At 57.5% G+C, this 26,546-nt stretch overlaps 4 protein-coding genes across 4 annotated transcripts in view; 2 read left to right on the top strand and 2 right to left on the bottom strand.

Annotated features, from left to right (window-relative positions):
- Nucleotides 1–975: 975 nt before the first annotated feature.
- On the bottom strand, nt 976–1,926 carry EMC6 (ER membrane protein complex subunit 6). The gene is made up of 2 exons (XM_075561180.1): nt 1,766–1,926; nt 976–1,547 (listed from the first exon to the last, which is right to left on the bottom strand). The coding sequence occupies exon 2, from the start codon at nt 1,497–1,499 to the stop codon at nt 1,167–1,169; it is 333 nt and encodes a 110-aa protein (XP_075417295.1). The 5' UTR covers nt 1,500–1,547; nt 1,766–1,926; the 3' UTR covers nt 976–1,166.
- Nucleotides 1,927–2,022: 96 nt separating this feature from the next.
- Nucleotides 2,023–5,347, top strand: TAX1BP3 (Tax1 binding protein 3). Its single transcript, XM_075561179.1, has 4 exons — nt 2,023–2,182; nt 3,944–4,063; nt 4,430–4,507; nt 4,668–5,347. The coding sequence occupies exons 1-4, from the start codon at nt 2,144–2,146 to the stop codon at nt 4,803–4,805; spliced, it is 375 nt and encodes a 124-aa protein (XP_075417294.1). The 5' UTR covers nt 2,023–2,143; the 3' UTR covers nt 4,806–5,347.
- A 1,139-nt stretch (nt 5,348–6,486) lies between these two features.
- On the bottom strand, nt 6,487–24,798 carry CTNS (cystinosin, lysosomal cystine transporter). The gene is made up of 11 exons (XM_075561181.1): nt 24,593–24,798; nt 22,055–22,134; nt 17,898–17,976; nt 16,255–16,339; nt 13,311–13,414; nt 13,045–13,176; nt 11,286–11,385; nt 11,069–11,188; nt 10,049–10,219; nt 8,082–8,199; nt 6,487–7,868 (listed from the first exon to the last, which is right to left on the bottom strand). The coding sequence occupies exons 2-11, from the start codon at nt 22,113–22,115 to the stop codon at nt 7,735–7,737; spliced, it is 1,104 nt and encodes a 367-aa protein (XP_075417296.1). The 5' UTR covers nt 22,116–22,134; nt 24,593–24,798; the 3' UTR covers nt 6,487–7,734.
- A 277-nt stretch (nt 24,799–25,075) lies between these two features.
- SHPK (sedoheptulokinase) overlaps nt 25,076–26,546 on the top strand; it is a 28,225-nt gene continuing 26,754 nt past the window's right edge. The window contains exon 1 of the mRNA XM_075561182.1: nt 25,076–25,303. Coding sequence (XP_075417297.1) covers nt 25,136–25,303 — 168 coding nt within the window. The 5' untranslated portion in view covers nt 25,076–25,135. The remainder of the gene's footprint in view (nt 25,304–26,546) is intronic.

Consider the following 26,546-nt stretch of genomic DNA (forward strand, 5'->3'; position numbering starts at 1 on the left):
AATCCACTCAGGTGGCTCTTCCATTGCTCTTACTCAACACACAGAGAGCAAACTCCTTCCTGCTCAATGGCTCTCACACTTTTTCCTGGAAATCACTCTTTCCCCACACTTTACTTGGCTTTAACTTATGTACCAACTATTAGTAACTCAAAGCAGCTTGAAAAAAAAAATCCATCCCTCGACCTGGGCTTGGTTTGGGGGATCCATATACTCTTCATAGAACTTACTTTAAGTGGGGGGGGGGGGGCTTCAAAAGTTTCCGGGCAAAATTCTTTTCATTTCCATACGAACTTCTCGAAGCTGTATTTGTGAAATCTGGTGATACTAGTCTCCTCAGTTATATATTCCACGAACAACACTGTTCATGAACATAGCTCCTACGGAGTATTTATTTCATCATTAAACAAATGGGCTTGCAGATAACCTTCCTCACAAGAAGGGTTCATGGACTGACAATATTTACACTCTAATAAAGCCCACAATTTAGCTTAAATGTCCAGTGTCAGTTTAATCTTTGCTAGAAATGTTCTGGAGAGAAATAAAAGCATCAACTGACTTTGTTCTTCGGGAAAAGGCAGCGAGCTGTTACTAGGTGAAATGGCACTGAAAGGACACTATTCATACAGGCAGGTGACTGTAGCCCACAGAACTAGCGCAGTAATGGCAGCTGCTTGTGAGTCCTGCCTCTTCACTGTGCCTGCTTGGGCAGTGGTTTATCAGTACCCCTTCTAAGTCTCAGGTGTTACAGGGGGTAACAGTAACACCAACCTCAGAAAGTTAGACAGAACTGGTTCTTGGGATCCTAACACTCCGACTTCTCCCTAGGATAGCAGCCCCTCTTTGGAGCGTCTCCATGTAAATGCAAGGAAATGACAGGAGATCATGTAAGGCCAGGCCGTCCAGGAGTCAGATCCTGGTAGATGGCACGTCCATGACAAGGAGGGTTGCATTCGGGTAGGAAAACGACTCCACAAAGTGTCTCACGCGTCATTTAATCTCTAGGATAATACAAGCTCTGTCTTCAGATAGAAATTGCTTGTAACGTTACAGAACGAGCAGCGGATTTATTCAACGATTTAAAAACTAAGTAAGTCTACACGGTGTTCACGCCTGGCAACCGTCCTCCACCGCATTTTGCTTTCGTTTCGACAGTGCGGCCTGCCGTTTCAGTAGACGTGCACCATGCCGTAGAGGAACGTCCAGAAGAGGACGTAGGTGAAGAGGCCGCCGATGAGGCCTCCTGTAAAGAGAGGTCTTCGCGACTTGAAATACTTTTTCCACCTTCGGCCTGCCTTGAGTATCAGCAGCACGGAGAGCAGGATGGAGGCGAGCACGTAGAAGATGAAGCCGTAGAGGCCGGTGAGGCCGAGGATTCCGGCCGTGGCCCCCGACAGCGCTGACACCGAGGTCCGGCAGAAATCCAAGACGGCCGCGTTGCCCCGCACCGCTGCCTCGCTAATGAACGGCGGCCCTTCCCGCTTGGCCACCACGGCGGCCATCGCACCCGCCGGGGCCTACCCTCTGCTTTCTCGCGGGGCAACGCGGAGCTGCGAGGAAAACCAAGTTACAAGTGGTGCCCGGAGCTTGACGAGTTGGGTTCGCGCCGCCGCCGCACCCCCCACCCCGTCCAAGTCCCTGTGGGGCTTGAGACCTGGTAACGCTACGGGGACTCAGACCTTCCAAGGTGCTGAAAAGACGGGGCGCTCGGGCCAACCGGGGACAGGGGCAGCGCCCTTGCCTGTCCCGCTGAGGCTTGCCCAGTTACCTGGAACACGGCGCACACAAGTCACTTCGCGTTTCCTCACACAGGAGGAGGTGCAACTCTCCGCGGCGCCATCTTGCGCTGGAGGCTGCTGGGAGGGTCCAGGCTGCGCATGCGCCAGCCTCTCGCCCCGCCCCCTGGCGCCTGCGCTGTGGACGCCCTGCGCATTCTTCATCCCTCCTCCCTCCTTTTTCACGCACGCTCAAATGACGCCCCAAAGCCCGACAGCGCTCCGGCAGGCGATTGGCTAGGAGCTTATTAACTATTCATGAAGGGGTGGGGCAATCCGGGTAGTCTTTGTTAACCAGAGAGGGCGCGGCCGCGGTGGTTTTCGCTGCGAGCTTCCAGAAACGGCGCTGGGTTCTCAGGATCCGGGTCGAGATGTCCTACATCCCGGGTCAGCCGGTCACCGCCGTGGTGGTGAGTGCGCTCGCGTGGGCTTCTCCTCGCCTTGACGTGTCCCCATTTCGCAGAGCAGTAAACTGACATTTCAAACCAATGGACAAAATGTCGGGCGCGGGACGTCTCCGACGAGTGGTCTGGGCTCCGACCCGGTTCTACTGGAGTTGGGCGCTATCCGCCGGAGCCATTAGACAGGGGGCCCGGGCACCCGGGCGCCTCTGAGAACCCGCACCGGTGTCAGCCCTGTGCACTGTCGCTCGGGGCGGACTTTTCCACGGCCGAGGCAGAGGAGGAAGGGGAGAGGTCCAGCCTGGCGATCACTGCTGCCCTCCCAGGGCCTCAGTGTCCCCAGCTGGGCAGCCGCAGGGGGCGGGCGCCGGCCCCTAAGTTCATGAGTCGCAGCCTCAGGAATGAGGAAGTGCTTCCTCTGCTCCAGCGCCGCCGCCCAGCGGAGGGAGATTGGGGAGTGGGGTTGATCAGGGCCTGCCTAGCAGCCCCTTCCTCTCTTGAGTCCAGCGTCTTCGGGTCCACCCCTACAGTCAGGAGTTAAAGGCTCCGACAGCCTTGCTCCAGCCTGCCCACGCTCCCTGGGACACCTCCCTGCCTGACAGGTTGACTAGAGCCCTCTGGGAGGTCAGCCCTGGCCCCAGGCCACTCCTTTTGCTCCGCAACCAGGAGGAAGGAGAGGGGCTGGGACCTTAGACGCCACCACCGGTACCGCAGCCGGATGGGGCTACCGCTGAATGGCACAGGTGGGGAAACCGAGTTCCAGAAAGATCTGGTGGTGCCTGCCATAAGAACTCCTTAGGAAGAACCCAGCTCTCTTGCCTAGCTCACCAGAAGTTCTAGAAAACAGGGAGGCCTGCGAGTGCTACGCAGACCATAGCTGAGCTGGAATCTCATGCCGGGGCCAGAGGCACTGGCTGGTAAGAGTGTGCTGGGAGTACTGTGGTCAGGCGGGTGGTGGCAGGGAGCCAGTGATAAAGGTGCCCAGTGAGGCTGAGTGCAGAGCCTCAGCCCAGGCTTCCGGGAAGCAAGGCTGGACCTGTTGTTGACAGTGTCTTTAGCGTCACCTTGGCTGCTCTACCCTGCCCTTTCCCAGATCCCTAGTGATGCCAGGATTGCTCCTTACCTGGAAAAAGGGGGAGCAGGTGAGGAGCCAGAGAGGGGTAGTGACTTGCCTGACTGAGCGTCTCCATACTGACTTGCGGGTGGGCTCAGAGGGGTGGTGTGTGGGCAGCCCTGGAGAGTGGACACAGGTGTGAGGAGCTAGTTCCGGTGCATGCCATGTGCAGTCTGACCCTCTCCAGATCTTGTCTTCCTGCCTCAACCTGGTGAGTGAGGCCTGACTTCTCTCTCTTGGATTGGGGATGGGGTAGGGAGGCTTTCCCTAGGGAACATTGGGAAAATGTCAAAGCTACCACACACACATCCACTTACCTGTCCAGTCTCCCCATCCCCTGGCTCAGGCTAGGAGGGGTATGGAACTCTCAAAGGCAGACTGCTACCTGAGATCCACCAGGGAGGGGGACACTGGACAGGTGTGTGGATGTGTGTGTGATTATGGCTGCATTATAAGTCCCAGGATGGAAACCAGCTAGACTCTTGGTGAGGATCCTGGGCCCTGTGTGCTTACTCCACCCCTCCCCGATCGCAATCCCCCGCCCCCCCAATGGAGCCGAGCAGCCTCAGCAGACCCTGGCTGCTGCTAGGACATAGACCAGGTCCCTTCTGCACACATCCACACACTCAATTCAGTTTGGGTTTTTCCTTTGCCAGCAAAGAGTGGAAATTCATAAGCTGCGTCAAGGTGAGAACTTAATTCTGGGCTTCAGCATCGGAGGGGGCATTGACCAGGATCCCTCCCAGAATCCCTTCTCGGAAGATAAGACAGACAAGGTGAGCTGGCGGGGAGGGCGGTGGCTGGGGTGGGTGGGAGGGCTAGGGCAGAAAGAGGCCAGAGGTGGTGGGCCTGCTTCCTGGGCTGAGGCAGAGGGAGCAGACTCCCCTCTCCAGAATGCTGCACCCTGTGAAGAGCCGAGAAAGGAATCGGGGGTGGGGAGAGAAAGGGGTAGGGTGCGAAGTGACCATCTCCAGCCCTCTGCCCAGGCAGAGCCCAGGAGGAGGCTGTTGCCGCTGGGAGCCAAGCTTTCCGCCCCCCTGGCCACATGCCCCAGGCAGGGCCGAGCACATCCTGTGCTTCTCTCAGGGGTTCAGGGGCCAGTGCAGAGACCACAGTCCTTGACCCGGGCCATCGTTTTCCAGGGCATTTACGTCACACGAGTGTCTGAGGGAGGCCCCGCTGAAATTGCTGGGCTGCAGATCGGAGACAAGATCATGCAGGTAACAGGTGTTGGGTCACTTGGGGGGTAGGGGCTCCAAGGAGCGCCTTAGCGAGGCCACATTGCCACGCCTCAGGAAGCACCCTAGGGTCGCTCAGCCTGGGCACCCTGGGCCCTCCCGCAGAGTAGGGATCTGAAGGTATTTTTTCTTCTTGGGCCAGGTGAACGGCTGGGACATGACCATGGTCACCCACGACCAGGCGCGCAAGCGGCTCACCAAGCGCTCGGAAGAGGTCGTGCGCCTGCTGGTGACGCGGCAGTCACTGCAGAAGGCCGTGCAACAGTCCATGCTGTCCTAGCCCCCCCCTCGTGCCTGCCCCTCTCTGTACAGTGACCCCACTTCCAACTTGTCTGTCCCCACCCTGTCCCAGCCTCTGCTCAGACCTGACCCAGGCCTCTTCCCACCTCTGAGGTCCTGAGACCAGTTTCCTCTCTTGGACGGGACACAGGACTGGAAACGGCCTGGAGCTGAGGTGTAGCCAGTGACCCTGGCAAGTGGGGAGACACCCCTTCCCAAGAGCTGCCAACAGGGCAGAAAATGACGGGTGGGCCGGACCTCTCCCTGCTGCAGGCCTGGTCCTGTCCTCTGTAAGCTCTGCAGTGCCCGGCCCCAGGTTCCACACACTACCAAAGGCACTGCGGAGGGTCACCCCTCGCACCTGCCACCCCCCACCCACCCCACCGGGAACTCTGGCTTCCCCGGCTTACAGGATCCACATGAAGTTCAAGGCTGACATTTCAGGGCAGCCCTCAGGATTGCCGATTTCCGCTATGCCTGTCGGTTTAACTTTTGTATTTTTTTGTAATGGCAACTTTGATACAGAGTGTTTTTATCTTACTATATGGAGGTACCGTCTCTACTCTTGACCTCAGCTTATTACTTCACCCCTGGGGTGGTGACTATCCCTAGCAAATGAACAAGCCTACCGATGCCAGAGTGGACAGGGCCCATGTGGCAGTGCACCACCCCCGTAATAAACCACCTGGGACCCAAAGAGGTCTTCGGGGCAGCACGGGCGAGGGGGTTGGGGACTAGAACTCCGGCTTTAGGGTGGCAGACTGGCCCCTGCAGCTCTGGGTGAAGTCCAGCTTCTGACAGGCTGCCTGTCTGGAAAGTCCAGGTGGAGCCCAATGAGTACAAGTGACAGAGCCTACTGTATGTAGTCTTTGGGGTGTCAAAGAGGAGCCCCGAGTGTCCTCAACTTCCCGTGTCACTTGGCATCAGCTCCTACTCGGGAGGGACCTTGTGGGAAAAACACCTGCACCCAGAGACCCTTAGAACACTTGTTTTCCCACAGCTTAGGATGTGCCTCTCGGGAGAAAGATGGGGGTTTTCCTCCCGTGAAGGCTTAGTCTCAGGAACGCATGGGGCAGTGCAGCTCTGTCCGATGGAGCAGCTGCCTTCCAGATTCTGAGGGCTGAGCTCTGCCCCGAGGGCGGGGGTGAGTTTCTCCTTGTCCTGAACTGGCCGGCCCGGGGCACGGTGGCCAGGTAAGAAGGCAGGCCCATCTTGTATGGCCAGATCGTGAAATGCAAGATTTTGGAATTTCAGGTGCTAGCTCCCATTTAAAAGTGGGTGTGCCAGGCCCCTATGCTCCAAATGGGAAGGATCCCATAATACCACATTAAAAGAAATCACTGCACGGTCCGGACAAAAGTTTCTGCTTCAGGGGGAAATGGGATGCCAAGCCCTTGGGTAGCTGTTACACTGGGGAGGGCGGGGTGGCTTTTTGAAGACCTCCTCCCACCTGAAGTCTTGGCAGTAATGGCCAGGACACAGTACCTGGGAGACCTACCTGGTGAGGCTCCAAGGAGCCAGAAGACATTTGATGTGACAGGGCTAGATTGGTGATTGCACTCGGTGAGCTGGATCCTGTGCCCTTCCTTACCAAGAAGCCAGACAGGCCATTGCCCCAAGCCCCAGGGACTGGGTTCTACTGGCCCACACACCTTCCTCCTACGTCGAGCCAATGCTGAGAGCAGATGAAAGCAGACAGGCCGGCTTTAATCAAGGACACAAGCCCTTTGACCTTAGAGTGAAGAGGCCTAAGTGCATTACAAACTCAAGGCACGTACAAGGCCCGTCCCAGAACCCTCCCCAACCCCCACCACAGGAGGAGGCTCGGGGATGAGGGAAGCATGGGAAGCAGGCTGGGCCCATGGGGATTGTGATTGTGTAAGGTGGTCTCCAGTCCTTATCGGAGGTCCCTCCAGAGCCAACACCAGTGGTGCATCTCAGGGACCTGGGGACTGGGAGAGCACCGCTACCTGCCTTTAGCAGGTTTAAAGGGCTTCTGAGGCACTGGCTGGGTGTGTGTGTATCCTGCACCCCAGGTGCAGGGTATAGAGGGGCCCCAGTGGACCCCCAGTCCTGACTCAGGGATGTGGACAAGGCAGGAGACAGTCATTCACTCCCAAAACATCCCTCTCCCCAATTCAGGAAGGGTTAGGAGGTGGAGCTGACCCTGTGCGACAAAGGGGTGCAAATCCAGGCCACAACCTATGTGGTGGGCTGGGCCACTCGGCTAAGGAATAGCGTGTCTCAACCAGGCCCCGGCCTGGCCCCTGGCTTACTGCCGGCCTGGAAGTTGCATTATGTCATCAAAAGAGTGCATATCAGGAACGTGGGTGCTCAGAATGTGGCCTTCAGAGGAAAAGCCCCAAAGCCTCCGCCACCAGCACCAGCACCTCAGGGTCCACCAGCCACAGCACCTGGCTGCTTGCTCTCGGGGAACACAGCAGTGCCAGTACGGTGCATGGCCTGGGCTCTCCGGGCTGCAAGGTCAGCCCTCAGGCTGCTCCCAGAAACACTGGCTGTGTAGAGCCCCGCCTCGGCTCCGAGCTCAGCACCCTGTCCTGCCGGGGGCGGCTGTTGGAACCCGTGTGTGCTGCCTGAAGCCTTAAAGAAAAGAGAAACGTTGGCATCAAGATGCAGGAGGAGAGGCCTGGCCCGGAGGCGCTGAGACTCCTGGGGCTGCCGGCGGTCTGGCTTTAGAGTCATGGGACAGAGTCAGGTGTCTGCTCCAAGCAGAGGTTCCTCCGGGCCCGGAGGGGTCCTGGGCGAAGGCAGGCTGGTTGATGTTTTAAGGTGTGGGCCCAAGGAAGAATACCGTTCCAGGCTGGCTTTGAACCAGTTCTGCCCACAAACCCGCTTCGATGGCCTTCACCGCTGGGGAGCCTTCCCCCACCAGTGCCCTGGGCCTGAGCCGTTCCCGCCGGGCGCCCATGTTAGTCCAGCTGGTCATACCCTGGTTTCTTCTTGTACAAACAGAAGTGCTGGATGAAGAAGACAACATCGAAGACGATGGAGAAGACTCCGAGTCCAAACTTGGTTGGGTCCCCGAAGATTAGTGTCCACTGGTCTATGGAGAGTCACAGAATGATCCCAGATATAGGCCGGCAGCCCCCAAAGCAGCTGGGCACAGTAGGGCTGCGGGCTTATCTGCCCTGGACATGACAACTCCACCCACTGCAGCCACCCCGCGGAGTCCCCCTTGGAGGCTTGGGCCCCCAGGGCCCCAGGGCTGGCCGGGTCCCGGAGGGCCGGCTGGGTGGGGAGCTGGTGGCGGGCTCACCATTGTTATAGGACTGCAGGAACATCTGAAGGAGGCTGAAGCTGCCCCCCGTGAAGTCCAGGAGCACGTTGCCAATGCTCCAGCCCTCGGTGCTTTTGTAGTAAAAGTTCATGTAGGCCTGGACAGACGACGGACGACAGACAGAGGCCGGTGAGGGGGCCTGCCCTCACACCCCTCGAGCCCGGCGCTCCACACAAGCGTGCCTCTGATTCTCACCACCCACGTGTTCGAGATGTAGCGCCAAGGACACAGTGAGCTCTGGGTCCTGCTGTGCGTGGGTGAGGGGGACAGCTAGGGCCGGGCCCAGGGTTCATCTCCATGCACAGCCAGCAGCCTTCTGTCTGTGCCTGTACCTCACAACCCAGCAGCAGAGGGGGGGTGGTGTGTCTGTGGGGGTGGGTGGGTGGGTGGGGTGTAGTGTGCGCTGCTCACCAGCCCATGTTGGGAGTCAAAGTCCGGGCCTGGTTTCCAGCAACTTTCAACTTGCTTCTCACTTCCATTCTCCCCAGACGGGGGGTGGGGGTGGGGCCCACCAGCTTGGACTTGGTGTTATTTTGAGCCACCTGGGCCGAGAACCCTAGCTCCCTCATCTGAGCTGGGTCACCTTAGGTGAGCGGCTGGACCTGCTGCTTCCTCAGCGTTGGCTGGCCTCGGTGGGCTAGTGCCCTGGGACACAAACCCCCTCCTGTTGCCTGAGCCCCACCTCCTTCCAGGAATTCTCTGACAGGTACGGCCCTCCCTTCCTACAGCTGAGGAAGGAGATCCTCTCTGTTGGCCATTGGGCGGGTGCCTCCTTTGTCTCCCACCCTGTTCCACATCTGCTGCCACCTCCGAGTCCCACACTATCCTGAACTCCCTCCACCGGGGCTCCGGCCTCCCAGGACCTGAGACCCATTTCTCTCGAGCCTCCCCCCTACTCAGAAACTTTCCTCCCCAGCCTTGGGGCAGGCCTGTTTCCCTCAGCCTCTCCCTGTCTCCACAACATGCTCAGCCCTGAGGCCCCTGATCAACGGGGGTCTTTGTGCAGGCTGCCCATGGAGTGTCTGCTCCTCCGTCCACGGTGCAAGGCGGTCTCACCTTGGGGGTCTGCTCCTGCTTCCATGTCCTCCAAGAACCTGCCCCACCCCCAGCCCAAACACTCTCCTTCCTTGGAGCCCAAGGAGCCCCAAGTTCCCAGATTTGGGGAGGCCGGGAAGGGGCTTATTCCTTGGGGTGGGGTGAGCCACATTGCCCCCCAAGCCCTAGATGAAGGGCGGGGACTGCCTGCAGCTGCTGTTCAGCAGGTTCCCAGCATGTGGTGTCTCCGTGCACAGGACACCGGCTCAGACCAGATGTGGCAGGTATTTGCTGGCTCACTGTTGGAGATGGGTCGCCAGGTCTTTCTTCCTGGCTTGTCTTAAACTGGACGCTTCTGAGCAACACCGGGGCCTCCACTGGCAGACTGGTGGTTGTGCACAAGGTGCACTGGCTAGGAAGCAAACCTGCATCTCCTGGGTGGAAGGTGGATTTTACCGCTGCCACCCTCACTGCACACCTGACTGTCCTGGGCTGTCAGGACTGGTCTCCCCAACTGACGCAGTGGGCCCCGGGGAGGGCATGCTGTATCTGAGCAAGGCTGAGTCCTTGGCCCCCAGGGAAGTCTCTGGGAGACATCTCAGCAGGGTAGGGAGCAGAACCTTTCCGATGGTCTTGCTGCTCTGTGCCAGGGGGTCCCTTGTTAAGCTAAGGATGGGCAGTGGCATGAGGAGGAGGGGGAATGGCTGGGCAGAGGGTGAAGTGAGATGTCTACACCGCCAGCTTCCTCGGGCTGCTGAGCTCCACGGGAGAGCAGGTGGCAGTCAGGACGCACAGTGCCCTGCGCTGTACCTGCTGGGCCCTGGTTTCCACCCCAGCTCTCCTCCTCTCCCACGGAGCTGCCCTGAGGCCGCAGGGCTTCCCCACCACCAGACACATGAGCATGAAGGTACCTGTGGAAAGTACTTGACCAGCGTGACGGCCAGCTTGATGTAGGAGAAGCAGAAGAGAAACTGCAGCCAGGTGGTTGCTCCGGCCGCTGCCACCACCATGGTGATGAGAGCAAAGAGGCAGGCGAGCGTCAGGAAGCCGACGGCAGGCCACGACACGCGCTGGGAGCCTCGCTGAGGCACAAAGGGCAAGGGGCACAGGGTCAGGGACACACAGAGCCACGGCAGGGCCAGGTCAGGCTCACAAAGGGGGGGGGCGAGCTGGACGCTGGCCCTGGCATAGCCTGTGTTGGGGAGGCCCACTTGGGGGCTGCGGCAGAGAGGCAGAGGCGGGCAGGCAGACACACAGGGAGCCCCGCGGTCAGAGTGCGTGGATGGCCGACTGGGACAAGGTACCAGGTCTCCAGCGGAGGGTGTGTGTGTATGTCCGTCTGGCACCAATCACACGCTTTTTGCTGTCTAGGGTGTCTCCGCTTCAATGCAGCTTGGAGAGTTCGGCTGCCCTCTGCAGGACTGGGGGCCTGCTCCAAGCTCATTCTGGGGACACTGCCCTCCACCGGCCCCAGCCCTGCCTTGATCCTGCCCATCTCCGCAGTTTGTCCTTAGCCCAACCTTTCTCCTGACCTTCACGTGGGCTTCAGACCAGAGGACAAAAACCTCACAGTTTCCCACGGAGGCCAACAGTTGTGTGGTGCAGGGGTGCCCACCCACGTAAGAAGTGAGAGGGAAGCCGTGGTCCGCAGTCCTAACCGGGCTCTCAAGTGCTGGGGGCCTGTGGCCAACAAGACCGGGTCCAAACGTCCAGCCTCGCACTCAGACCTGCTCCCCTAACTGGCACCCTGGACCCTGGCCTCCCCACCAGCTCAGTGGTCCCCAGACCTCATGCATTTAATTAGCCCTCACCCACCTCCTCCGAACTGCACTGCCCCCTGCACCGCTCCCCACAGTGCCTGTGCGGGGGCCCTGGGCCGCAGACGCTGAATGCTCGGCCTGGCTTCTAGGTGGGGCGGGGCGGGGCCTGACCTCGTACAGGAAGCACTGCAGGATGACCACCAGCGTGAGGACCACGGCGTGCAGGCTGAAGAAGACGTCGTTAGTGTCCACGGGGTTCACCCCATTGGGGTATCTGAGGAGAAACTGCTCCTGTCGGGGGGTGGGTGGGGAGAAAGCAGGTGGTGAGGGGCAGCCAGACCACCCCCGGAACAGGCAGGCTGTGCGGCGCACATGCGGGGGGCCTTACCTTGATGGCAGGCACCCAGAGGAGGCCGATGTTGAACACGCTGTAGGCCACGAAGCCCAGCAGGTTCAAGGCCACGAAGTCGAAGCTCAGGCCAACAACACTGGGCATGGGGAGGCAGAAGGTGAGGGGCAGAAAGCGGGGCAGGTGAGACCAGACCTGGTGCCCCGGGAGGAGGGCCGAGTAGAAGGGAGAGGACAGCGCAGGAGAGCTTGGCCTTCCCTACCGTGCACTGTCATGCCCCCCAGTCCCTGCCCACCTGCTTCCGGAGGGATGTCAGGCCACCTGCAGAAGGCAGCACCATGCAGCCTGGCTCCCAGCTCGGCAGCCTGTAGGCCAGTGGTTTTCAACCTTCCTAATGCCGTGACCCTCTCATACAGTTCCTCATGTGGTGGTGACCCCCCCCCCCCAAACCATAAAATTATTTTCGTTGCTACTTCCTGTCATTTTGCTACTGTTATGAATTGGATGACCCCTGTGAAAGGGTATTTCGACTCCCAAAGAGGTCGTGACCCACAGGTTGAGAACCGCTGCTGTAGGCCCACGGGGTAGGGTGGTTACAGGGGCGAGGTAGGAAGGACCAAAGACCTCGCTCAACTGGACAGAGGTGGATGCTGGGAGAGGCCCCGGTGTGGGCTGGAGACACCCGAGGGGAGTGCGGAGTTGGCAGCTGTTCACCGAACACCCTCCCTCCATCCCACCCCAGCGCCTGTCTAGAGTCTCCGACAGGCACTAGCAGGCCCAGCATCGTCCAAGGAGGGGCCGGCTTCGATGTCTGCTCCAAGGCTCAGCTCGCTCAGCCGAACCGCCTGACTGGCTAGACGGGCACGATGGGCCTGAGGGGCCCAGGCAAGGGCGGCGGCAGGGCTCCTTCAGGGGCGAGGTGGGCACCCCCTGCTGGGCAGCCTGAGGATGGGACAAGGTGCTGGGAGCTGGGGCGATGAGGGTTCAGGGAGGCAGGGGCACAGACATTCTCCCCTGGGTGTCTGCAGGGCCACATGACGCAAAGGTGCCCACAGCTAGGGAGTCCTGGCCCGACGGATGGGTGGCCCCTTGCCACACCACTTGCTCACCAGGCTAGGGCTGGTCGGGGGGGGGGGGGGGGAAGTGCTGAGCCTGGAGCCCAGAGAAGATGTGCGCTGTTGTGTTCCACCTCTCTTGCTGGGGAGCCTCCTATCTGGGATTCCCCCAGGTGGCAGGTGGCTCTTTAGAAGGGACCCAGATCTCACACCCCAAGGCCAGGCTGAGTCCTGTGTTCCAGGAAGTGCCCGCCTGCCTGCTCTGCAGGGAGTTCTTAAGACAATGGGCTCCCGACTCCTCCCTTTGCGCTGGCCTTCCCCTGCTGTTACTTCCCACTAGACCTCGCCATCAAAAGACACAATGGCGTACCTTGGTCTTTAGTGGTGGTGATGTTTTGGGCAAAAGCTAACCTGTCCTGCACTATAGGAGGGGTGTGAGCGGAGCCTGCTCTGGGCTGCTTTGCCCAGGTAAGCACCCCTAGGGTACCCTGCTCCTTCCTGTGGCTTCAGGTAGCACAGAGGTGGGCTCTTGGCGGTCTCTGTGTGACAGGGTACCAGGAGGGATAAACTCAGCCAGGGGCCAAACGCCCAGTTCCAGAGTCCCATCCCAGGCTGTCAGCGCTGAGAGCTTCCACACGGGGACGTTTCTAGCAATGTCAGACAGGCAGGAGAGAGTGGAGCTGCCAGCAAGCCTCGCTCCTAGCTGCCCAGAGCAGACCTACACAGGGAGCTGGGCGGGTTACCTTTTCCGCCTCCAGTTTTTCAACACCTGCGGGTAGAAGGAGATGGACCAGGCCACAAAGTAGATCCAGCCGATCACCTGGTTGATGATGCCCACGACGTTGCTGTGGACGACCAGGAAGCGGATCCTGGGGCTGCAAAGGCCATGTGGGGACAGGGATGAGCCGAGGCTGGGCCTCTGAGGGATGACGCCACAACACCCCAGCCCCACCTTGGCTACCTCCCCTGTCCCATCGCACAAAACCCAGCTGGACTGAGGCTCACCTACCCGGTCTGGTTAGAATGATTTCGGTGCAGATACACGGTGACCTGCCCGACGTTTTGAGAGGTCACTTGAAAAGAGGAATTGGCGGCTCCGGGTGGCACCACTACCTGTTAGGGAGACTAGGTTTGCTTGAGTCCCACACCCACTTCCGGAGGGCCCCAGGGTACCCAGCTCTGGGCTAGCCACCAGGGAATGGAGGGGCAGAGAGCTACCTCCTGGCCTTTGGGGACCTTGCAAGCCCTTGGGAGAAACTTTGAGCCAACCCATTGTCTCAAACTGTCTCCTTCCTCCACTTCCCTGTAGACAATGGGGTCTCCCCTCAGGCTCTCCCCCTCTGACTAGCTGTGTGATCTCGGGGAGCCATTCAAGCTCTCAGGTCCCAGCTGGCGATCTATAAAATGGGGACTACACAAGTGCCCATCTCACAGGGTTGCTATGAATGTGTCCCAGGTGTTGCTAAGGGTTAACGTGCTCAGCTGCAGACCGGAAGAGGGGAAGTGAGTGCTGGACACCCCAGTAGAGCCCCGTCCTCTTGGGCCCGCATGGATCGGAGTCTTCAGGTCGTGATGCCGGGCACAACAAACCTAAGTCCTTACCTTCACTGCTAACTGCAAGGCTGGCACTATAAACTCACCAGCTGCTCCGTGGGCAGAAGAGGCAGCTGGCTGCTCCTGTAGAGATTCCAGGTCTTGGAAACACTACAGAGCCATGCTGTTTGGCGCTGTCAGATCTCATTGAGCCAGGGAGGACTTGAGGACTGTGGGCTTGGGGTCTTGGTTTATCACCACCATTCCATGATCGATATTGCTTCTCTTCCCTTCACTACTGGGCTCTTTAGCAGCCACAGGAGGAGGGCTGCTCCAGGCCTGGCTGCCACGGGATGACCCCAAGTGCTTCGTAGGGACGACAGTCTTGACTTCAATGTTGTCCGCTGAGCCCCCAAAAGCTCTGCTCCACAGAAGAGGGCCAAGGGCCCTGCCTGTGACAGAAGCTCTCTCCCCCGCCCTCCCCTGAGGCTCTCCTATCTTCCTCCCCACAGCTGCTGGGAGCTGGGCGATACTCTGACTGAATCAAACTGGTTTGTGCCCTGGACAACGTGCTTGGCCACCCTTCCCACATGCTGGGTACCGAGAACCCCAGCCCTAGAAGTCCTACATGGATGCTGCTCCCCTAATTTATGAAGCACTATTTTGGGGTCTTCATACCAGCAACCAGGCGGCTTTCCTCAAACCACTGTTTTATGTGGTTTAAGTGGCTGTGCGAGCCCACTTTCTGGCCCGCATCTTTACGGCATGTCCGACTCTGGGCTCTATCTGGCTGTCCTGTCACCTAGCTCTTTTTTTCTTTCTTATTGTTAACCAATTGCCCTGGCAATGCTGTTTGAGTATTTATCACGCCCGTACCAGTGGGGTCCTGGTGGCGGAGTGGTTGTGTTGGGCTGTGATCTGCAAGGTCAGCAATTTGGAAACCACCAGCCGCTCCACAGGAGGTGCTTTCTACTCCAAAACGGAGTGACAGCCTTGGACCCCTCAGGGGCAGTCCTACCCTGTCCTATACGGTCACCATGAGTTGGCATGGACACTCCATCACGCTGTCATGCGAGGCCCTTTTAGAAGCAGAACACCAGGCCGTTCTTCCGAGGTACCTCTGGCCAGTCTTTAGGTGAGTAGCCAGGTGCTTCACCGTGTCACTCATGAAATCCCCTCTTCAAAGTGGGAGGAGATGGATCCGAGAGAAGTGGACGGCCTCTTCTCCCCACTCTCTAGCCCATGGCATCTGCTAATGAACTTGAGCGTCTCTGGAGTCTACAGATTTCAGAGATGAGTTCATGGAAAAATGGAATAAAAAGATGATGGGAATTTTCCAGGACCATTTGGAGGCCCCCCTCGAAGTGGGACCACAACCACATGTCTTCTTGTGCCTGGCTGACTTCTTTCCACATAATTGCTAACTAGCTCCATCCATGCTAAAGCTTTCCTCGCAGACGCCTGAGGCTGCTCCCACATCAGGAGGCCATGCCTGCCTGCTAGAGCGCACGGAGTTGGCTCACAGCCCACCTCTACAAACGCAGAGGCTGCATGCCATGGCTCAGGGGTGCCGACCTCCTGTTTGTATGCAGCCCTTAATCTCTGCACAGCGTGCCTGCATTGGCGCCTCCGTTTTTGCTTTTGTCCCTGGACCCGTTGGATGGTTCCTGGCTCTGAAACCTGGTCGTGTGGAAGTGAAAACCAGGTGCCATCGAGCTGATGCCGACTCATGGTGACCCCGTGTGCCCCCATGGAATCGTGCTGCTTTGGGTGCCCAAGGGCTGGCTTTTTGGGCAGATGACCAGACCTCTCATCCAAGGTTCCTCTGGGTGCTGTCCCCCTCCCTCCTCCAGCCTTCTGGTGTGCACCACCCCAGGACTTGAACGTGGGAGCAGGGTGCCCGTGACGACTTGAGCGCCTGATAGCTATGATGAGTCATCGCTGAGGAACTGGGTAGATTCTGGCACTGGTTCCTGAAAGTGACCAGAACCCCTGTGGCCTCAGAACAGTCCCCTGGGTTTCATGCAACCGGATCATTTAGGGCTCTTGCTTATGAATATGCAGATGTTGAAGGAGGTGGGGTCTGGGAAGGAGCCAGGAGCTTTGTATTTTCTAAGTGGTTTTCCCACCAGATTAGTGCTGCTGGCCCACCCAACGCCCTTGAGTCCTCATAGAAACCATCTCAAGAATGTCTTCTATGTTCTCAGAACCAAGTGGCGCCCCCTATCCTTCCACTGCCTTCCCAAGTCCACCCAGACAGGAAAGGCAGGAGACGTTCATCTCCAGGACACAGCCTTCTAGCCTGAGGGCTGGGCGCAGTCCAGGGCGTCAGAGTGAGGTGCCTACGTCCACAGGTTCTCAGTTAGAACGGGTGGCGTGACTCGGCGTCTTCCCACCCGCCAGTCAGATCAGCTACTTACTTCGTGCGGGAGCTCAAGGATAGTGATGTTTTTTGAACGATACGTGATTTCAAACGTGAGCACCAGGGTTGCATTTAACGGATGCCTGTGGAGAACAAGAGGCTGGTCACGTCCAGGAAGGGGGATCGCCGTGAGCCTGCCCGAGGGATGCCATTCTGGCCATGCCATTTCTCAAGTTGTCTGGGTCAGGAGATGGTGTTTCATCATCATGTCATGCGGGGCAGCTTAGGGGACATCTAGCTTCTAACGAGAGACAAGAGGACAGGGGGCAGAGGGGCGGGTGATGACATGAAACGACAGGCAGTTGGCTGTGAATGCAGGTCTGAGCAGGGCCTGTGGGAAGGTCAGAATCCAACAGACAGAGCATGAAGCAGCAGCATGTCCCCCGGCAGCCGGGACATGTCTGGCTGGATAAAGCGGTTGTGTAGGCTGGGAGCAACCGTAGGGGCCTTAAATCTGGGCTCTGAGGACGACTTGTAGGAATTACAAGATATCTGTTCACAAAACAAAGTTCCACATTGTACTTCGGCATGTAGTGACTGAGCAGCTAGGCCTCTACGGGGCAACTATTGATCTTTCGCCGTCTGGAGCAGAGAGGGGTAATGACAATCAAAGATGCATGGAAGCAATCGGTCTGATGGACTAGAGGACCACTCAGACCTCAGCCTCCACGACCCTGAGACCAGAAGAACTAGATGGTGCCCGGCCACCACAAGCAACTGTTCTGAAAAGCAGATTATGGGGAACAGAACTCAGCATCATGAAAGGTACCCGGCTCAAAGGGCTGGAGAGAGATTGGAGCTTCGTCACCCTTGAGGTCTGAAGCTGGACTCACCTGTATTAGAATAATCAACCATTTAAAACTTGGCATGGACTCAAGAACAAAGTGCAGAGGGTTAGGAAAGGAGGAGGGATGGGAACGGGAGACCCAGGGGGAAGAGGATGCATGATGGCACCCCAGGGACCCCGGTAGATGAGTTGAAACAGTGTCTATGGATTGCTGGCTGTCAGAATGATGATCTGCCCGAGTCCCAATACATAGTTCAAATAAAGAAGAAGAAGGAAAAAGGAACTATAAAGTGTGGATGTGCACAGACAGTCGGAGCAAAGACTGGAATGCCAGCCTGTCCAGGGTGGTACCAAAGGTTTGGCTCTAGATCAGATGAGAGGGGTCAGGAAGGGGAGAGGGGCTGGGAGAAAGGGGCGGGGCTCCACCCCCCGCTCGTGGCTGGGAGGCCGGAGTAGGGCGAAGCAGACAGAAGGTAAAAGACCCTCACGCCCACAGCAGTGGAGGTCAGCGAGGGAGGTTCTCTGGACAAAGGCATGAGAAGCGCAGCCACTTCTGTTTCGGGTTCTGGACCTTCTGCTCTGGTTGGGGCTCTGGTCAATTTTACAGCCCACTCTGAAGTGTGGCATCCGCCGCTAGTCAGTCAGGGACTCTTCTCACCCAGGTCTCTGGGACAAGCCCCACTGTCCTCCTTGTCCCACCAGAAGCGAGGATTCCGTAGGGGCATGGGAGGCAGACTTTGGGACTTTGATGTGCAGCCTGGGGCTAGGATCTCACATAGATCCAAAAGCCTCCCCCAGGGGGCGGCCCTGTGGAGAGCAGGTAGGCCGGGGACAGAGCTGGGCGGGGCACTCACTGTAGGGTGATGGTGACATTGGTGGAGCTGCCATTTTCCAGCCTGACCACGGGTGGGACGGTGAAGTCGACGGTTGACTCTGTCGGGACCCAAATCAACAGTGTGAGGCATTAACCAGGTCGGAGAACTCAGGGTGGGGCGGGGGCCCCGAGGAACTGGGGCAAGACACCCCCCACCCCTGTACAGCTGAATTCATGAGCAGACTCAGGACAGACCCCCTTGTAGGCGAAGGCCCAGCGGGTCTGAGAGGTGCAGCGAGGGGACTGGACACCCAAGTCCTCTGGATGTTCCTTGTGATGTGTGGCCTGAGGGGGCACAGGCCTGAGTGGGAAGTGCTGCAGCCTTGGCCTCTTCCTCACCGACACGCTCTGGGGCTGAGGCTCCCAGAGACAATTTGAGAAAGATGGGCCCCATCCCCAAACTGTCTCAAAGGGGTTCATGTCATGAGGTGGGTATGGAAATTGCCGACGTGAGCCTCCTCTGACAGACGTGAGCAGTTGGCTCGGGCCCCTCCCTGTACTCAGAGGAGCGGGCTATGCAGGTGAGGAATGAAGCACGCGTAGGTGGTCAAGACGGCGGACAACCTGACCAGAGAGCAAGACCGAGTTCGCCTCCCTGACCTGTCCCTGAGTTTGGGGCAGCCCACAGGGTGGCCCTTCTCCTCCCTCTCACTTGTCTGACTCACGGCCTTGGCTTGTGCATAGCCTGAAGGTCATGACCATGAATCTAGACTAGAGGGGGAAGGGACCCACAGGGCTGAACTCTGACTCTGATGGTTCTTGAAGGGGTAGAGGCTACAGGCAGGGCCCTGGCCCGCCTTCTCCCAGACCTCAGAGGCAGACAATAAGGAACCGAGAGCTGACATTTTAGATGCTGGGGTTCAACTTTACCTCGACACCCCTCCTTAGTGGTTTCTCCCTCTTGGCTGGGCCCACCTCTGTGACCTGGTGTCTCTCAGATTGTGTCTGAGCAGTCTCTGCCAGGCCAGCGCTGCTCCAAGATGGCTAGTCTCCAGACTGAAGAGTCCAGCTCCCCACCTTGGCTGCTTCTATCTGCCTGGGTCCCTCAGCCGGAGCTGGTCCCACCCTGGTCCTCCCTCAGGTCAAGCTGCTAAGAGGAGAGGGGGCTGGTCCCTCCATTGTATGCAGCTTCAGGGTCTGCAGGCAGTGCTCAGCCTTGCCCCCCTTTTCCTGGTTTCCCTGCTTAGACAGCAATGTGAGGCTTTGTCCTGGGCTTGCTGGGCAAGTACAGCTCCCGATGGCTACGCCTACTAAACTTCCCCTAGGCGCCCAGGACTCCGTAGGAGAAACACATTCCCATCTCTATAAGCTCCTCACAAGACAGTGTCTAGGACAGGGCTACTCCTTAGGGGGTCTTCTTTATTATTTCCAAACTCAAACTCACTGCCAGGGCATCGATGCCGACTCATATGGAACAGGGTAGAACTGCCCCTGTGGGCTTCTGAGACTGTAACTCTTTACGGAGTAGAAAGCCTCGTCTTTCTCCTGTAGGGAGGCTGGTGGTTTTGAACTGCTCACCTTGGGGTTAGCAGCCCAGTTTATAATTATTAAAGCTGATGACAGGCCGCCCTCTACACTTCTGGGTCTTCCAACTCTCCTCACGGTGCACCTGCAGGGCCCCGGCTCTTCCTGTCTTTGCATTTTAAGAGAGGCAACGAGCTTTTTCCTGTCCCCTCTGCTTCGCACCAGAGACGACAGCAGAGCTCAGCAGCTGAGAGACTGGGCTGTGAAGTCACACAGTTGGAGCCTGACCCGACATTCCCGACCTCTGAGACCATGGGAGAGGTACATCAGCTCTCCAGACCTCAGTTTTGTCACCTGTGAAATGGGAAGAGTTGCCAGCCCCATCTCCTGGTTGTTGTGAAGAGAGAATGTGATGTGTGTGACGCACTTTCCCCAGTGGCCTGGCGTGCACCGAGTGTTAAGTCGTGGATGGTTCCTGTTAGGGCCACCATGGCAGGACATGTCCAGTCCCAGACAGAAAGCTGGCATCATGTCATGGGAAAGCCCTGTTCAAGTTGGCTGTAGGTCTCTCACTGCCATCGAGTCCAGGCCAACTCACAGCGACCCTATATAGCTCTAGGTGGGACCATGTGAAAATTACCCAAATGAATGCTAACTAATGATGGTTTGAACCACAGACCTGAGGTTAGCAGCCCATTGTCTTGCTCACAGGGCCGGCAGGGCTCCCCTGTGGGGCAGTTTTCCAGATACAAAAACAGGAAGGAGGGAAAGCAAGTAGAGCCCCGAAGGCCAAGCATTTCCTCCACCAGTCAGAACCAACTCAACAGTGCTTTCCTGGGGAGCTCTTCCACTGTGCACCCCACTGCAGGTCGGCTACCACACTCTCCATTCTCTAACCTCCACACCAGGGTGTGGGTGGGGGGGCACGGTTATTCCTGCTTTGAAATAAGGAAAGGGAGTATCTCAAAATGGAACATATCTTGCCCACGGGCTCAGAACGGTAGAGGCAGGATTTGAACCTAGGCCCGTCTGGTCTAAAGGCCAGGTTCTTGTTGCTGGCCACCAAAGATGCTCAGAGGGAAAAACTCTGAAGGCCAGGTACATCAATGACCCCCTCAAGTATCACTCCCCAGCACCCAGCAGTGGGGGGCTGGACACCCACTTCTAGTCCCCTGATGCCGATGAGGCTTTCACAATGCTGCTCACGAGAGAAGGCAGAGACACACAGCGCAGCTGGCCCCAGCTGTGTGACTCTGGGAACAGCGTCTCCCTGCCGTGGGCCTCAGTTTCCCTTCATATAATCAGAGCTGGCAGTGATGGGATGGGCAGTTCTCTTCCAGGGAAGCATTCGAATTAACGAAGGATCCAAACGAGGCACGGTCCTCAAAGCCCACCCCAACTCATACAGCCCCCGGGGCAGAGCAGTGCCCGCTGCGGGGTTTCTGAGGCTGGGACTCTTTATGGGAACACAGAGCCTGGTCTTTCTCCTGGGGAGATCGGCTGAGTGCTGGCCAGCGAAGGCTCAGAGAACAGTCACATAGAACAAGGCTTCCAAGGCCTGGGTGAGGCTCTGGCACCTGGAGGCGTTTAAAAGCAGCGAGCTTCAAGGTACAAAGGACCTTTTTCTTTCTCGGAAACGGCACACTCACAGGTGTGCCTGCCAAGTACGAGGCTGGGTGACAACCCTGGCAAGGCTGATCAGATGAACACTGTTACCTCAGAGACACCGGAGGTTAACAGCGCAGCCTTGTGCGTGACTCTTGGGATACCACCACGGTTTTGGCATTGGAGGTAGGCGGTTCGTATGAGAGTCCTTGATTAGGAAGTGTAAGCCATATTGGAGCTTTGGCGACAGCCCAGAGAGAGCTAAACAGAGCTCTGCTTGAGAAGGGATTCCAGAGATGTTTGGGGCCGTGGGAGAAGTGCTAAACAACGTGGGCCTCCGAGAGGCTGTGGAAGGTCAGTTCTACAAGGATGAGCAAACCCTAAAGAATATCTCGACAAACGGCCTGCATTCTATGGGGCCCCAGGCCTGCTGCACCCTGCTCCTCGGTCCCTCTGGGAGGCAAGGGCTTTCTCAGCTTACAACGAATGGGATGCTCAGGCAGACTCCGAAGGCTGTCTGTGCCTGGCAGGGCCAAGTTCACAATGGCTCTGCAGCATCTTAGAAGGCTCACAGCTCCCTCTGTGAGGCCCACAGGATAGGGGCATCACCCTCCTTCACCAACATTGTGCCAAATGGTTAGGCCACTCTGATTGAATGGAGCCCTGGCGGTGTAGCAGTGAAGTGTTGGGATGCGATCAGTTCAAGTGTGGGCAGTTCAAAAACACCAGCGGCGATGAGGGAGAAAGACTGGGCTTTCTAATCCCGTAAACAATTACAGTCTTAGAAACCCACAGGGGGTCGCTGTGAGTCAGCATGGACTCGATGGCACAGAGGGAGAGAGAGCCTGAGTTAAGTAACAACTGTTGGTTTTGGTGACACAGAACAGACAGCAGGACACCTAGGGAAGAAGGCTACTTATTTCTGAGGCATCTAGCTCCTTGGGACCCCCCTGGACTGTGCCCAGGGGCAAGCGGGCAAGCGTGACTAGGCTAGTTCACAACAGCCGGCTGTACGCAGGTCGTCACTAGCTCCCTCTTTATACACACGACGGCCTTTTCTAAACTTACCACATTTTTCTACAAGCTTCAGAGGAAAAAGGATAAAAACCATCAGCCAAATCCTCTTCATGTTCCTCGATTCCAGAGAACTGGGAAGTAAAACAAACGGCAAGTGTTCAGACAGAGGTGAGATTGCTCCGCTTCAGGGAGCCAACCTGTCCACAGCAGCGGGCCTGGGACAGCTAACAAAGGTCTTGCCCTTCACACCTGTGACATCACAAGTTTGCATCACGCCTCAGCAGGGGGCCCTGCTTGGAGGGCTTATCTTTCTGATAAGTGGGGGAAAAAACGGTCTCTGAGCAACGAAGGGCTTGTGTAAGATCTCTCTCACTAGGAGGAAGTTAGCAAAAGACTTGTATTTTCCCCTTTAACTGCTTCTCGCAGTTAACCCAGGTAACAGAGAAGAGGAATGCATTTTTTAGCAGCTTGGAAGGGGTGTATGTGTCTTATTTATTTATTTTTTGCAATAAGCTATTAAAACGGAGGTCCCACATTTGAGTCTGGGAACCCACAACCCTAATAGTTTCCTGCGCTGGGGTGAGAGTGTAAGGGTGAATTCATGCAGCCTGTTTCACCTCCCCAGGACTGGCAGGGGCTACACACAATGGGGGCAGACAGATGGGCAGGTCCGACCAGCCCTGGAACTTCCCGACTGACCCATGGCCGCAACACATAGCAGGTGAGCCAGGGGCCAAATGGGCCAGGTCAGTCTGGATTTCCAGAACTTGGGCTCCAAGTGATGCCTCAGTGTACCCTGTCTAGACTCTCCCACCTCTGCTTCTGGGAGTGCCTGCAAACTGTGGGGACGGCTGGGCGAGGTCTGCATAGAAACCTCCAGGAGTCATTCTGGTTTCAATTCCCTCAAAGAGTTTCCAGGGGGCCCTGACGCCCTTCCTCCTCTGCCGCCCTCACAGAAGGCACCCAGACGGCTCCTGCTTGTCTGACCACCTTCTAACCTTATCTCCTCCAGGGGCCTTTCTGACTGCTGCAGCCTCCACTGGCACAGAAGGCTACCCAGCACTCAGCTCTTTGGCCTTCTCAGGGAGAGCCTGCCTTGGAGCCTCAGCCTTGTGCTGACTTCATGTATTCCAACCCACAGAGAGTTGTCATGTGTCTATGAAGCGCCTGCAGGCTCCTTTCTCACTCCTGCCTCTGTACTGCCTCACTTCAGCCCTGCACCCTCAAGTTAAGGTTTCAGTTTATGCCCCGAGACAGTGGTTCCTCTGGACTGGAGTAGAATCAGGTCCAAACAGCTCCTCTCTTGCTCTGCAAGTGAGGAATGTGGATGGAGCCTCTTGGTCAGCAAGAGTCCTTGAGCCCTCATGGCTGAGCCACCTTGCAGGAAAGGTGTCAGAGCACATAGAAAAAGCCCCAGGTAAGCCATTCGGTTTAAAGAGATCAGAACAAGTACACACTACAACCCATGTCTTAGGGATGCTACAAGACAGCAATGGGTCCTTCTTCCCATGGAAGTGCTAACTAACTGTCTTCTAATTCTCACTCAGGTGTCATCTGTTCCGGAGTTGTCCTCCAACACGTATTCTTTCCAGGGGTCTCCTGCAATGTGCTCTCTCTGAAGCCACCTTGCCATTTTTTTGCAGCCTGGGCCTCCTCCCAGGCAGTCAGAAAGGCGATATCAACAGCGGCAAGGAGTGTGTGCACCAGAGAGAACTACCCAGCCCCCTGCCCGCTTATCAGCTGCGTGACCTGTGGTGCTACTTACCTCCTCGAGCTTTCTGTGTCCGAATGCAAGAGCAGGGACTGCGACACTTACCCCACAGACAAGCATGTGAGGCGTGCATTTTCAACAGGAGTGAAAGCCGGTTCTTGGGGACTGAGAAACCCTTAGATGGCATAATGGCTGGTCCCCTCAAAGGGCCAAGATACACAAACAGCCTATGGGGTGGGGTGGTGGTGTGTGTGTGTCTTGGAATTTCATAGTGGGAAGGATGATTAGGTGGGGAACGCCTAAAAAGGCTCCCAGGGAGTGACAATGAAGAACAGGTGGCAAAACACTACCGTCAAGAAATGGCCACTGTGGCCTGGGGCTGCTAAGCCAGTACAAAGCATAGCTTGTTCTTGGCCTCAATCTTGTCCACAACAGACCAGAAGTTCTCCCTCCCTCCAGCCTGAAAGTTTAGGTAAGCGGGACGGAGTCTTGTCTCGCCCAGGCGCCCAGCAAGGTTATCAGCACCTCCAACCGGCGCTCTCCGTGCCCCCTTCCCTCCCCAAAGCAATCTGCAAACCGCTCCATCAGAAATGGGGAGGGAACTGAGGCAGGAGGCCGAACAGCATCGGGTTAGACACCCGGGGATTCCCTCGCCTCCACTCGCACTGACCACGGGCCGGGTCCTTCCACCCGGGGGGCCATCGAGTGTCAAGAGGCCGAAACTGGAGGCACCGCCTCCTGCTCCAGGAAGAGTGGAGTCCCAGTGGCTGAGGGGGGCTCGAAGGCTGTCTCCCCCACTTTCTGTACCAGTCTCTGGCCTCGAGGGGGGTCCACCAGGGCAATGGGAAGGAGACTGTCGGGGTGGCGCCGGCTCTTACCTGGGAGCCTCCTAGGCTGGCTGGCACGACCACAAGCGACACAAGAACCTGGCACCAGGTGCAGCTCCCGGCGGTGTACAGGTCCCTGGGCCGGCTTGATTTTGTATGAGGGCGGGCCGGAGGTCACCTGACTCGAGTCATCTGACCCGTGGCACGCATATCTCGGAGTGATGCATTCTGGGAGTTGTAGTTTGAATGCGTCCGCGCCTTTCGGTGAACTCTCGAGCTAGCGGGGCGAGCGAAGCACCGACAACCCTCCGCGGTCCAGGAAGCTGCGTTTAGGTCCCGCCTGCCGCCGCCTCTCCGCTCCTATTGGGGGCCGGGCCTGGCCTCCTCAACCAATGGCAAGACGGGAAGCCTCCGTGTTGCGAGTGGCTGCGGGGCGGCAGGAGACACGCCTTCCTCCTTTCTCCACCAATGGCGGGACGCGAAGCCAGGGCTAGTCAGGAGAGGCCCCGCCTCCGCGCCCACCCCACCGGGGGCTATCGGTGCAAGGTGGGAACCTACGGCCAGCAGATACTGGCAGCGTCTGGCATCGCAGCCATGGCTGCACCATCGATCACGCTTGGCATCGACCTGGGCACCACGTCTGTGAAGGCGGCGCTGCTGGAGGCCGCGCCCGGCGATCCCTCCGGGTTCGTGGTGCTGGCGAGCTGTGCCCGAGCCTCGCGGGCCGAGGTGGCGACCCAGAGCGCAGCGGCCGGGACACAGGTGAGGCAGCGCCCTGGAGCCGCGCCGCCTCCAGGAGCCTCTTGGCACCTTTCCTCCTCTTCCGTGGACGCCTCCCTGACTGCCTCCTCCTGCAAATAATTCAGCTCCAGCTTCTCTGACTTCTGCCTGCCCCATCTCTTCTGGGGGCCTCTCAGTCTGTTGAAGTTCGTCTTGATGCATGAGATGTGTCCTCAGGACGTTCCCACTCGCTTGCAAGTATCTCCCCACTCTCTGGGGGCCTTGCTCTGGGCGCTTCAGCCCCGGGCTCTCCTGGTTTCCTGTACCTTGCCTGACCGACGGAGAACTGGGGCCCTGTCTGTACAGAACGGTCAAAGGCCCTTCCTCACCCAGACCCGCTCCGACGTCTCAGCCCATGCCTTCAAGTTTAGGAGTCAGTTGGTTCCTTAGGACAGCTTTCCTCTGGACAGATGTAGTATCATTTCCAAACAGCTCCTCTCTCGCTCTGCAAGAGTGGTGGAATGTGGCCCGAGAACTTCTCGGTCAGCAAAAGGCTCCCAGCCCCCAAGGAAAGATATCGGAGCAGATAGATATTGAGATGTAAGTCCACAGATAAGTTTAAGAAGAAGATAGATATTGAAATATAAGTTCACAGATATGTTTAAGAAGATTAGAATGATTATATACAACCACTTGTGTCTTGCAAGCTCTACAAGGTGGAAATGGAGAATTTCATGCCAAAGGCTTCCTTTGGGAGATTTGAAGGTTCAAAAGGGTGGAAACGTCAGGGCTGGGTTTGCCTTTAATTTCCTGCAAAAGAAGCCCTGTCTTCAGTTACTGGAAAATAGAAATTGGTATCCAGGAACTTTCTGTGTAGAACTTCATGACTTCATCTTTGCCTGTTCTCTGATTTGAGATGGACTCCACCCCGTGGCTGTGGGTGTTTGAGTTTGAAGAGCGGCAGTCCTCAACCTTCTGAGAGCCAAGCCAAGCCCCATGCCCCACACCCCAGAGTTAGAGTTCATTCGGTTCTGTGTGGTCCAGAGTCCGCCTGGGTTAGAAGCGTTTCAGAGGACAAAGGTTGCAGGCACACTTCCATTTTCATAGAAGGTTTCAAAGCTAGTCTGGGTGGGTGATTTTAGGGTGATTCGTTGTCTCCATGAAATGGAGACACAGTCAGCTCTAGCCCTGTTTGGGTGAGTGACAGAGCTGGGAGCATGAGCTCAGCAGGGCCCCTTTCTCTCCAGTGAAGGTCACTCTCCATTTCCCCAAGCCAACACAGACC

Source organism: Tenrec ecaudatus, chromosome 10 (genome assembly GCF_050624435.1).
Source record: "Tenrec ecaudatus isolate mTenEca1 chromosome 10, mTenEca1.hap1, whole genome shotgun sequence".
In the NCBI taxonomy this organism is placed as follows: Eukaryota; Metazoa; Chordata; class Mammalia; order Afrosoricida; family Tenrecidae; genus Tenrec; species Tenrec ecaudatus.